Consider the following 14126-nt stretch of genomic DNA (forward strand, 5'->3'; position numbering starts at 1 on the left):
AACCAATTGCTAATTTCATGGTCATCTGACAACCATCTCACTGGCCGTGACGACAAAAATTTTTACACAATAGCTACCACCAACAAAGAATCTTTTGTGTATAGAACAAACTGGTAGTAAATTGCTGAAAATATATTTCATTAGAAGTTTTATAAACAATATACGCCCTTAGAAACATTATTAATTTGTGATAAAGTGTGATTGGTGCGTGAAATCGTAATGTCAACTCCTGCCAGAAGACGCCTGATGAGGGATTTTAAACGGTTTGTATAGCTTATCTTTCCACTAATTTAATATTTTTTGACCTACATTAGGTTTTAAATGTCTTGGTAAAGTTGTTTCCGTAAAGTTCTCAAAGAGGTAGTGCTGAATCATCAAATTACATCACTGTCGTTTTCATCGATTTCTATTCCGTTCTACATATTCAATTCGTCTATAATCGAATCTGGTCAAGTTCTTAGTGTCTTTGTTAAGGGCGACCAGTAGTCATTGACTCTAAAAGTAGAGTAGGCAACGTCACACGACTCTATTACGTCGTTTGTTACTACAATATCTAGGTTATCCAAATGGATTCTACTACCCATAAACTCATTAGAAGGAAAAGACTAAGTCTGTGGTTGGCGTCCACAGAAACTAGTATGTAAATTGAAATTTATTTTACAATTCTCTTAAATAATCATCTTGACTAACATTGTCTTCAAATAAATCCTTCCTGTTTCTTATTAGATTATGCACTTCAATGATATATATAATATGTAGTACTTCAAAACTTTAAATTACTAAAATACTGTGAAAGTTGTAATGTATAGGTAGTAATTTTTTTTCATATACTTATTTAATTATTCCATTAAGATAACTTGAATTATAGTATAAAAATTAAGTTTTATATATTTTTGTAAGATAGATAATTTATTTTGTTTTTTTTATTTTTCCAGTCTTCAAGAAGACCCACCTACAGGTGTGTCAGGTGCTCCAACTGATAACAATATAATGATCTGGAATGCTGTGATATTTGGCCCCCATGACACTCCATTTGAAGATGGCACATTCAAACTGACTATTGAATTTACAGAGGAGTATCCCAATAAACCTCCCACAGTTCGGTTTGTGTCCAAAATGTTTCATCCAAATGTTTATGCTGATGGTGGAATTTGTTTAGACATCTTGCAAAACAGATGGAGCCCAACATATGATGTATCTGCTATCCTAACCTCTATACAGGTGAGTGCTTTTAACACCTTTCATACAAACTTCATGTAAATGGTTTCCTTACAATCCTTATTATCTATGTATTTTTATAATGAATTTCTGCCACCATTCGGAACATTATTTACTACCTAGGAATTAAATAGGTTTCTTGCATGTTTATCTAATTCATTTAAAACCTTTAATAATATACCTAAATTAAATCATCTAAAAAAATTTAGTCATAAAACAAAGTAATTATTTCAATGTACTATGTTCAATGTGGTATGTTCTAGCTATGTGCCACATAAAAATATTTTGTGCACAATACAAAGTTCAGGAACATTTAAAGAGGGTTTTAGACTAGATTATTAGCTATTTTCTTTCAATATGCATATACTTTTATACCACTTTAGTCTTTCAAATTGGTTAAAGACTACTTGATATAGATAGCTAAATTTTTTATGAATTATGCATACATGGTGTCAAAAAATACTAATATAAGGTCAGGTGGGGTAAGGGAAACATACTTCATTTTTTATATTTTATATCAAGCTCTAATCACTTTATTTAATGTCGTATATTCATCTTGACCGACACAAAGTATGCTTCTTTAAGTCTGCTTTCTAGGGTTAAATGAATTTTTAAACTAGCTTTAATGCATGTAGCTGAAAATTGATAAAATGTTTAGGGTGGTCCTGCCGTTTCCCTTTCCCGAGTTTTGGGGTAAGGGAAACACTTCTCTAAAATCTCAAAGTATTGGCGCTAGTGCGGATTATACCGGAAATGTAAATTAAAAAAAATATCATCAATCAAATGGAGACTTTGGTTCTTTGACATATAGTTTAAAATAGAAAATATTTACGTAAATTGAAATTCGGGGTAAGGGGAACATATGGGCTTGAGACAGGGGTTGTTAACTAAAAAATATAATTATTTTTAACGATTTTTTTTACAAGTTTTGTTCGAAAATTCGATTTTCGGAATTGCAAATTTCAAAACGATTTTTAATTATTAGTAATTATTTGTATTTAAAATACTGAAGCTTGGATCAATACAAAATTTCTGTACTTATATAATATGTGTCTCTGAAAATGTTCATGACCCCTGAAATCGGGAAAAGGAAACATATGTTCCACTTACCCGGCTATGGTAGTTCCCGTTACCCCGGTATGTCATTTGTAGGTTGTGTTATTAATCACGTTAAATTTTCATATTTATAGTATAGTTTTCTCAAATTCAAATACATAACATGAACATTCAACATATAAAGTAATATTTACAGATATCAAAAGTCTTCGGACATAACTTTTTGCTACACAAATCACTACATAAATAATACTCGTCCAACTCGTGGTCTTGTAGCACGACAACTGATTTTTTGTTTTTGTCAAGGACGCACACTCCTTACACCTAGCGCTATTTTTGTTTTTGTTTTGGAACTAAATCCTAGGTAGTACCTTACCGACCTACAAATGACCCAGCTATAGTCTATGAATTCAGAGTTACCGATCAGTGTTTCCCTTCCCCCATAGTCCCCCTTACCCCACCTGACCTTATCAATTTTATTTTCACAAAAAAAGAATTAATTAAAGGGTTAAGAATTTCACCATCCCCTTTCTTCCCATGGGTGTCGTAGAAGGCGACTATAGGATATCGGTTAAATTGTGGCGTAGGCGAGAGGCTGGCAACCTGTCACTGCAATTCAGTTTCGTTTTCTTTCAACCCCTTATTTGCCAAGAGTGGCACTGAAGCTTTAGTAATTTCATGTGTTCTGCCTACCCCTTTATGGGATACAGGCATGATTGTATGTATGTATGTATGTGTTATTTTCACAAAATTGAACTAAACTAAAAAGAATATTTTTTTGTTTTCAGTCATTACTAAGTGATCCAAACCCAAATTCACCAGCGAACTCAATGGCAGCGCAACTATACAAAGAAAATCGGAGGGAGTATGAAAAACGAGTCAAAGCATGTGTAGAACAATCTTTTATTGATTAGCAGGGTACGGGCAGGACCACAGGGGCTCGGCATCCGCGCCGGCGTCGCCGGCCGTACCTCCGCGTTCATTCATTCATTGGGACAACCACATAAATTAATAGTAATTAATCAACAACACCATTTCAATATACCAATAAGATTTTTAGTACCTAATAATAAGAAGTTAAAATTGAAGCCAATCATATTTTTTTATCATATAGCAAGTGTTGATGCATTATTCTTATAGACAATATGGAGCACTGTCATGTATTCAGTTATGTACTTACTGTCATTAGTATGTACACAAAGTCATTTATGACATGTTTATAACCAAAATTTCCTTTCTAATGATGTTATAAAATCAATCACAACCCTTAAAGAGCGTAAGAAAAGCTGTATGTTAACTTCATCTGGCTGCCCTACTAATAACTAATTACTTATGCTAATTTTTAGATGCATTGTGCATGACATCAAATTAATATATATTTAAACTAACAATTTTGAGTTTGTTATATACATACATAATTAGAAAGATTAATCACTATAGGTATAATAAACTGTTTGCCTGTAGTAACTTGACTAGTTACCAACAGATTTCTTACAAATGCCTGCTAAAATTCAACTTTTATTAAAATTATTTGATTACAAAAAAAATCAACAATGTTAGAATGAGAATCATAGACGATAAAATGCACTTTGCTAAATTTTGTATTGATAAAATATGTATGTTAATCTTAAGAAGTGTCTGGGTAGTCTCTAATGTGTCTGGCTGGTAACGCAATAATTAACTTAAAATATAATCGTATTATACAAGAAGTTTTCAAGATTCTCATGAAGTCATCATGATTATTGTGAAGCGCCTTACTATCACAGTGTTTACCTTGAAAGAGTACAAGTGATACTTTAACCCCTACGTTTTTATATACAATATGCAGCTATACATAGTTTTCGGGATTCTGCACAAAATATGCTTGAGTCTCATTCTAGTTTATATTATATACCTCTAACAGCAGTGTCCCAATGGATAAAAAGTGAAATACTGTAGTGTTTTCTTGTTTTCTAATAAAGCTAAAAGTTTGAAATGAAATGTCAACGGTTCCAAGGACGTTTTACGTATGTGTAATATTTGTCTTCTAGTAAAATATTATTTTCGGTTTTCATAAGCGTTTTTTTTTCTATTTTTCCTTCACCTACTAGGTACCTACAGTAGGTAGGTACATTTCAATTCTCATATGTAAGATACTGCCGGCTTCCCCGTCTAACTATGCGGCTTGCTGGCGAAAGCCAATACATTATTTTTTCTACTCCCGTTTTGTTATTCGTCATTTACAGTGTCGTGCATAGATCGTTAAAACCCTACATAAAAGATGCCCGCCCCCGCCCGGCGCCCCGCGCACCCTCGCATACGATATAGCTCTTAAAGCATTGTGAGGATGCCTTTAAGGGATATAGCGTGGGTGCGCGGGGCGCCGGGGGCTGGCGGCGGCGCGGGGGAGTGCGAGCGACAAGGTGAGGCAGGAACAGAGGGGAGGCCGACGCGTCAAAATACAGGAAATAGTGTGAATTTCACGAAATTTATTCTAGAAAACTATTAACCCTTTACGACCGAGAAAATTATTTTCTAAAATCTCATAAAAAATGCATGTGAACAGTTTTCAATGGTCGTCAAATACTCGTAAAAAATAATATAAAAAATTTTATTGCCTTTAATCAATAAAAAAATCGCATGCAGGAAAGTGACGTTCAGGACCTATATGTAAATGCACAAAAGTGCAAATTCGGAAGGACACGTAAAAAGTGACTAAATATCTTATTTTAGATAATAAAACTTTTTTTTATAATCATCTATTATTCGTTTTTACATAATACAACGATTAAAAAACTATAAAAAAAAACAATTGACGAAAAAAATCTCATTCCAACTATCACTTACTTCGTATGTAAATCTTTCAAACATTTCTTTTTGCGTGTAATGCAAAGGTACACGTTGTTGAAACGTTGATGCAACGTGTATTAGTTCGACTGGATCAGGATTCCAATGGGGAATGCAGGTTTTAGGGGATTTCATATCGTCAAATTTAGGCAAATGATTAATAACTATCAAATATGATAGATGCAAGGTGCTGGCGAGCTCTGACTCTTTCTGGGCCTCACAGGTGTTTTACCATGTGAAACGTCATTCGAACATGCTTCTCTATTCATTACGCCGTTTTCTTGGTGCTTTAATGAGCATTGCAAAGATTTCCAAGCGGAAATCTAGTAAAAGTACTTTGCGTCTAGGGAGGCCCATGGCGTCGCAAACAATTTTGTACGTATGCCCTCCATGCATTCACCAAAGCTAAATTATTATCATTGCGTCTCAGAAACAATTGACGGATCGTGTATTTTTAAATCAGTTAAAGTATTTGAAGACGAAGGTTCAAAAAACAGCTGGTCAACCTCCAAACTTTCGTTGTCACGCCATTCAAAAAGGTACTAAGTTAATTCTTCAAGGCCCTCATCAAAATTTTCAGTATCTGATATTAAATTTCACCATTGCACAAAATTTCAAGGATTTGTTCATCACTTAATGGACGCCCTATAGAATATAAATATTGAATTACAAACCGAAATTTGTAATAAACCGCGAAAATATTTGATTATTTGTTCGAAATTCATTTTACGCCCAAAGGCCGAATACACATAAACGTGCAGATATTTATGGCAAACGGATTACGGGCTACGACCGAACCTACAAATTCGTGCACTTCTTTTTTACGATCTTATTAATAACACGAAATCACTTAATTTTAGTCTTAATTCATAATTAATAAAACCACTAGCTCTTTAACAGTAAAAATCATGCATTAAATAAAAGGTTTGTCACCAAAAATATACGAAATTATGAACTTACGTGGGTCACTACTCTCACCAAAATACCGCGCCATCTTCAAACATGTCCTGCGACCGACTGACCCGGCCAACCTAAGGTATTTACTATTATTACGTGTTGCTAGTGTCTGCAGATTCGATCGGTATAGGTTTGAGCCCGAAAATACAATTTACTTTCTGTCAAGATTTTTTTTAAATAATTTGCAGGATTATATCAAACCGGTCGGAAAGGGTTAAAAAGTAAGTGCATGGTCGTAGAAAAAGTATTGTATGCAACGGTGTTTAACTGAGTCAAAAAATACTCGTGGCGTCTTTATTAACAATTTTCGGCTTCGCCTCAAATTGTTACTCGCGCCACTCGTCTTTTTTGACCTCACTTAAACGCCAGTTGCATAAAATACTATTATTGCAAAGTACAACACTAACACTACCTGCCATTACGGCTCTACCCTACCACAGTATAATAAAGAGTACTATCGTCACACCTCGGACACTGGCGATCAAATATATGAAAGAAGGGCGTTCCTAGCACACCGTCTAAGCTCGTGTATGTCAAACGAAACTATGCTTGTACTATGATCCCTTCTCCAATCAATTGAATTCTGGCTACGATCGTGCGGACACCTAGATCAGACCGCCGCCGTACATGTAAAACCTGCCGGAAGCCTCTCGACAGGCCTACGTCACTCGCTCGCGGTCGCGCGTTAAGTACCTACACGCTAGCCGTTCATTCGAATGAACAAGTGGCCGAGGGGCGCCACGCGCCCGCCTGTGTAGTGTCACACCTCGGACACTGGCGATCAAATATATTGAAAGAGGCGCGTTTCTAGCACACAGTCTAAGCTCGTGTTGGTGAACGCGTACTATGCTTGTATGAGTGAAATATGACAGGTCGACTGTTCGTGTTTTTGACAGGCGGTAACCGAGAGGGGGTGGGCGGCACTTTCAGCGGGGAGCGGGAGTGGCCATACTGTACGATAGTACTCTTTATTATACTGTGGTAGACTGGTAGTGTAGTGGCGTGGCACGTACCTACTATTCTTCTGAGTTTTACGTAGTAACCTATTAGTTAAATAAAGTGTAGGTATTTGTCGTTTTACGGGCAAGTGAAGGATCTGTATTATCTGATTCTGCTCAAGCTTACGTACAGCACTAAATATTGTGGGATATCTTACACAGATCAACCTACTTAAACAGCAAAGCTTGTACTATGGGTGCTAGGCGACGATATACATACTTATATAGATATATACATAGAAAATATCCATGACTCAGGAACAAATATCTGTGTTCATCACACAAATAAATGCCCTTACCGGTATTCGAACCCGGGACCGCGGCTTAGCAGGCAGGGTCACTTCACTACCAACAGTACCAACTACGCCAGACCGGTCGCCAAAGCACTGATTCAAGAATGTCGTAACTAGGTTTGCTACGTACGTACGTTACGTAGGTTTGCTTTGCAGCTCTTGTATAACTAAATATTAGCCAGATTGGGGATGTTCGATGGGTAGAAGTAGTACGGGGTACCTACCTGCACCTACTGAGAAACAGTTCCGCAGAAGAACGAGGGTGACGTGTCTGGGTTCAGATGCTCCCATACCCACGCCACATTTTATAATACAGAGCAGACACCCTTGAAACATATGGGAGCAGCTAAGAATTGGAAAGATTCTGTATTATTCCCGGGCCCGGCAGTAGGTACTGTTTCTAGATAGGTGAGTGTTTCGGGAGTTACACTAGTACAGGTAACAAAAATACATATTTTAGTAGTAAGTATATTTCTAATCCTATTGTTTTTAAAGCCGGTAATAGAGTTTTGAAGTTTTCAATTAGGTACGACTAAAACAGACCCAGGGGGTGGCCCTGTTGAGCGCCGACTTGTAACTCAATGAGCTTAAGGCTCAAAAGAACAACTAGAATTTTAGGAGGTTACGAGGTATCTTCAAAAGCATAGCTGGGCATTAACTCGTTAATTAACGAAGTTAATATTTCGATTAACGGATTAACTTTTAAGTTAACTTTAAAAAATGTTAACGGACTCGTTAACTTCCGTTAAATTTCTCCGAGTCCGTTAATCCAGCAGGGCAGGCGCCATCTGCGCTGCGATAAACACGTTCTGGACGCTACTATAAAATCCCGAAGTACGGGAAATCCTAAGATTTACCGGTGTCGATCACTAAAAGCCCGAAATATTATTACCTAAAGAAGTATTGTTCACGTGGGTTCGCTTTTACCAACATTGATTCGGTGAATCCCAAGTTTTACCATGGCGACTGTTCTAGTGATAAATCAGCGAATTCGAGCCCAATTTATGACCACATTCACTTCCTTAGCCTCTACCGCCCCAGTCCCAAGTGTCCCAACACCACCCGCATCACGCTTCCGACTGCATGCTGTGAACTTGCAGCTCTCCAGACACAGCTCTTGGATCATGCAGCCTAGATTAACTTTAACTTACGTTAAATTTGTCGAAATGTATCGCTTTAACGATTAACGAAGTTAACTTTTTTTAGTAACGGTGCCCAGCTATGTTCAAAAGCATAGCCTTCAGGAAAAAATGCATATTCTGATGGACAGGATCTAGACAGAGTTACTATTACTACTTCATGCAAGTCCCTGGATCGGAACTTTTGAGCTTTAGCGGCACGCACATTGTAGAATTTATTTTATAATATATGCATAGATATTAATTGTACATATATATTTATCACAATATTAGGGCTATACAACGTGTTTCCGGTATCACTCAAAACCTCAGACACCCCAACTGATTTTTATTTTTTTAAACTCATCTAGAGTATTCATCTTTTAATCTGATCGTTACTTTTTTTTCAATTGAATTTTTAATTTTCTGTACAGCTCTACTTGACTTTTAGCTCTACACTCAATAAAATAATTGCTAACTACCATCACACCTCGGACACTGGCGATCAAATATATGAAAGAGGCGCGATCCTAGCACACATTCTAAGATCGTGTAGGTGAACGAGTACTATGCTTGTATGAGTGAAATATGACAGGCCGACTGTTCGCGTTTTTGACAGGCGGTAACTGTGAGGTAACCGAGAGGGGGTGGGCGGCACTTTCAGCGGGGAGCGGGAGTGGCCATACTGTACGATAGTACTCTTTATTATACTGTGCTACCATCATAAACCATAAGACTATTTATTTGTGTACGTTACTGCAACGACATAAGGTTTACCAATAGACAGCTAAGATGTCACTGTAATAGTTATTTGTTATACAAGGGGGCAAAGTTGTATTTTAATGCCGAGTGTGGAATTGAAAAACGGCAAGTGAAAGGATTCTATAATTGAACCACGAGCGAAGCGAGTGGTTCGAAAATAGAATCCTGAACTTGCGAGTTTTTAACACACGAGAAGTAATAGTTATTTGCTATACAAGGGGGCAAAGTTGTATTTTAACGCCGAGTGTGGAATTGAAAAACGAGCAAGTGAAAGGATTCTATAGTTGAACCACGAGCGAAGCGAGTGGTTCGAAAATAGAATCCTGAACTTGCGAGTTTTTTAACACACGAGAAGTAAAATACATTTGCACCCGAGTGTAACACAAAACTTTTCCCCTCACTATAGCGAGGAAACTACAACGCAAAAAATGCGTTTATCACTGCTTCCAGTAGTTCCACATGTGGTAAATCATCTTTATTACTAGATTCACCTACTTTTATCAATTTTAAAGCAGTTAATTTGACTTTATTCAAGGTCAAATTACTTTACCCACTAGTGGATAAAATGCGTTTTTACCCGCTGGTATTAAAGGACAAAACACGTGTTTCCGAGCTAGTGAGGGGAAAAATACATTTGCACCCGAGTGTAACACAAAAATTTTCCCACTACAACGAAAAAAATGCGTTTATCACTGCTTCCAGTAGTTCCACAGGTGGTAAATCATCTTTATTACTAGATTCACCTACTTTTATCAATTTTAAAGCAGTTAATTTGACTTTATTCAAGGTCAAATCACTTTACCCACTAGTGGATAAACATTAAGATTAAACTGATAAACAACGTCAAACTAGTAGCGGAAAAAATAATCGTCCAAGTAACCAGCCAGTATTAACCCCTAAATACTGAAAAAGGTAAACAACCTCTAGCAATGCGATATACACAATGTTGTATTACGAGTACAATAGAATGGGCACCTAAAAAATAACTAATAATACTAATTTAAATAAAAATATTACCCCCATCAAGATATAGCTCAATCGATTCTACTCTCGATTCTGAACAAACTGTTTTCAGGTTTTTAGTGTTAAGTGAAACACGGTGGTTTCATTTCATTCATTTCATTTTTATTCAGTAACAATATACATTGTATTCGAATGTCTATAATATAATCCTTAATTAACAATACACTATTTTACAATAAATATAATTATATTACTTACTACTAAATTACATTAAACAAGCTACTATTCATCAAAATTTGGTTTTAACTATGTCATAACATTATTATATTTATACAATTATTGAGATCATTTAAATAAATAACAAACAATGATTTATTGAATATTAGGAAATTTAGTTACTCATCTTTATCATTAATGAAGTCTATCACAGAATAGTAACACTTTTTTATAAGAAACTCTTTCAGTCTTGCATTGAAAACGTGATTATTGGTAATAGTTTTATATTCCACTGGCAGTCTATTAAACAAGAGAACGCTCTGATAACATGCTGCATGTTTCACGATGTTTAGTCTTGGCACTATCCTATTCGACACATCCTTCCTTCTAGTTAACAATCTAGCATTCTGCTCATTCTGGCTTTCATAATGTAGTATATGTTTAATAAAGTCCGTTAGAAGAACGAGTATATACAAACAAGGCACTGTCAAAACCTTTAATCGCAAAAAGTGTTCCCTACATGATTGATACTGAGGAATGCGCACTATGGTTCTAATTGCCCTTTTCTGCATCTTAAACATTTCATCCACGTTATATTTGTAGCTATTTCCCCAGAGTTTTATGCTGTAACGCAATTTGGATTCGACTAAACTATGATAGACCATTTTAAGGTGTTTAGACTGGACTTCATCGCGTAGACTGCGGAGGGCATAGCAAGCAGAGCTTATAGAGTTTCGCAGTGCCTCTATCTCATGCTTCCAGTTTAGTTGGGAGTCTATCTGGATGCCTAAGAATTTGACACTATCTGTCTGTTCTATTTTTATTCCGTTAATACTAACATCCAATACATCAGCCTTATTTGCAGTCGCCGATAGGAGCATAACATTGGTTTTGCTTGTATTTAGCTTTAGTTGGTTTACCCCAAACCACTTACTAAAGGCTCGTAAGGCTGCGCTAACATTACTGTTTAGTTGCACCATGTTGTTGGCCGATATAACGGCATTTGTGTCGTCGGCAAATACAACTAGCTTGGTATTGGGAACAACGTTGCTTATATAGAAAATAAGATCGTTCAGGAATATAATGAAGAATAAAGGACCCAAAATGGATCCTTGGGGCACTCCTCGTGTCACAGTTACTAGTCTGGACTTGACAACCTTCTCAGTACCCCTTGAACCGATCTGAGTTCAATAAACTGTTTCCTGTTTCTCAAGTAGGACTCAAACAGTTTTAGGACCTTGTTTCGGACTCCATAATATTCCAGCTTATTTAAAAGAATCGTATGATCGACCGTGTCGAAAGCAGCGCTCAAGTCAAGGAATAAGCCTGCCACCTTGTTTCTATTATTGATTTCGATCACTGTATCATGAATTAACGTATCAATGGCTTCGCTAGTACCCACGGATTTTTGATAGCCAAATTGTCTACTATTTAATACTTTGTGTAAATTTAGGTGCCTCTGTAGTCGCACTTTCATCAACTTTTCAAAAATCTTTGATATGGTGGGTAGCAAGGAAATGGGCCTATAATTATTCGGGTCACTTTTAACCCCTTTTTGTATATGGGTAACACCTTTGCTAATTTTAACTGATCTGGGAACACACTTTGTTCATAACATTCGTTAAAGAAGTTTGCGAAAGGCACAGCTAGCAGGTCTATATTTTCTTTAATTACCGTGATAGGTATTTCGTCATGGCCCACCGAAGATTTAGGTGCCATTTCTTTTACTAGCCTTGAAACTTCTAGCGGGGTGACACTTTCGTACTCCATGCATTTTTCAATTTTAACTGCATTTTTCTGAAGTAGTTCCGTAGCTGAACTATAGTTTATCGACACGTTATCCTTACTATGGTCGAATATTTTTGAGAAAACGGCTGCCTGATCTTGTGGATTAGTAATTATTCTATCCAATTTAAGTGGTACGCATTCTTTTGATTTTACTTGTGTTTTATTTCTGTGTCTGTTGACTACTTTCCAGATTTCTCTACTTGAGTCACCTGCCCTATTTATTTGAAGCTGTACTGCATTCCTTTTCGCATTTCGTATAACTCTCTTATAGAATGTAAGATACTTATTTCTATAATTTACGATCGATGAGTCACAGTTTTCCTTATCTATCGTATTCAAGAATCGCTTCATTTTACTCGAGATTCGTATACCCTTAGAAATCCAGACTGCTTTAGGATCTTGTTCTTTTACCAGCTTTTTTTCTTTTTGAAGCAGGATTTATAGCCATCCACAAATTTCTTAAGAAACGTATTGATTCCCATGTCGTTCCAGTTTTGTTCCAGAATCATTTGCCTAAAGGCCGCTTTGTTTTTGCTGTTTAGCACACGTCGCACTACGGAAATCTTAGGTTTATCTGTTTCCCTTTTCCTAGATTCTAATCTTGTATCACAGAATATACCTGCATGCCCATCAGCTAATTCATTGTGATCAATTTCCATATCTATTATACTCTCAGGGGATAAATTAGATAACACATTGTCAATGCAAGACTCTGAAAAGTTCCTTTTGAAAGTTACATCACTGACAAGTGGTTTAAAATTAAAACAATTCAAAAGTGAAACAAAATCTATTGCTTTTTTGTCACCTTTCAACAAATTTATGTTAAAATCGCCACATATGATGCATTTTTTATTAAAGTAGTGTTCTAACATTTTTTCCAGTTTTTCCATAAATATATCCAGGTTCGTGTCGTTCGGACAGCGATAGCAACAAATAATATAAGCATCTGTTTCACAGTCTCTGACCCCGCACACTTCGAAACATTCAGACTTATAAAGCGATTTACAAAATAACAACTCTTCTGTTTTCCTATCTTTACATGCAAGGATCATGCTTCCACCCCTTTTTTGTTGGTTCGTACATTATGAGTAGCTAAATTGTAGAGTGACATGTTAAAAAGTGGTGCCGTAGTCTTATTTAAGAAATGTTCAGTAATACATAGATAATGGACTTTATTTTTTCTATTACTTAAGTATATTTCCAACTCATCTTTTTTGTTGCTAATTCCACACATATTTTGATGGAAAATGTTTAGGTTGGTGGAGCTTGAGTTAGTATTAGTTACATTTTTACTAGGATCTGCCGCGTCTTGTTCATTGGTCACGAAAAAACTCTCCATCTAGTTGATTTACGTGTGTCGAATCAGAAATATACCCGTCTGTAATAGAGTTAATAGCGACAGAATTTAGCAATGTCATTAAACTATTATATATACATATATATCCTTTTTTGTTCAGATTACCAAGTTTAGAGAACACATCGTTACTTTGCGAGAGTTTTAATGTTAAGTCTAATATGTTACAGGATTTATTTTGAGTATTGTTTTTGTGTAATAAGTTATTGAAAATCTCTACACGCTTATTATGTATGTTAGCATAGCAACTTATTTTAGATGTCGCCGTACACATATCACTATGTTAGTATGTTGCACGAGTGTAAGCTGAGCCTGTATAAATTTGATCAAAGTGTTGTAATCGATACTTGTCCTAAAGTCTTTATCACCGATGTATATGATACAAAAGTCATTATGCGTGAAATCTTGTAGTTTATTCTGTAGGCCATAAAATAGCTCCTTTGTACCTGCGCCCGGTGTTAGATAGAGGCACGTGTTGCTGCTGTCAAACGCCCGCCTTACAAGTCGTAACATGTAGTTAGAATAGTTACTGATGAGGCATAATTTGGATTGTTTAAGTGATGGCTTCACTTCTTCT

General features: G+C 36.2%; 1 protein-coding gene across 1 annotated transcript; it reads left to right on the top strand.

The window, feature by feature from the left end:
- On the top strand, positions 1-4325 carry LOC125228343 (ubiquitin-conjugating enzyme E2-17 kDa). The gene is made up of 3 exons (XM_048132879.1): positions 1-263; positions 936-1221; positions 3063-4325. The coding sequence occupies exons 1-3, from the start codon at positions 220-222 to the stop codon at positions 3186-3188; spliced, it is 456 nt and encodes a 151-aa protein (XP_047988836.1). The 5' UTR covers positions 1-219; the 3' UTR covers positions 3189-4325.
- The last annotated feature ends 9801 nt before the right edge of the window (positions 4326-14126 follow it).

This window comes from Leguminivora glycinivorella, chromosome 1 (genome assembly GCF_023078275.1).
Source record: "Leguminivora glycinivorella isolate SPB_JAAS2020 chromosome 1, LegGlyc_1.1, whole genome shotgun sequence".
NCBI classification, from domain to species: domain Eukaryota; kingdom Metazoa; phylum Arthropoda; class Insecta; order Lepidoptera; family Tortricidae; genus Leguminivora; species Leguminivora glycinivorella.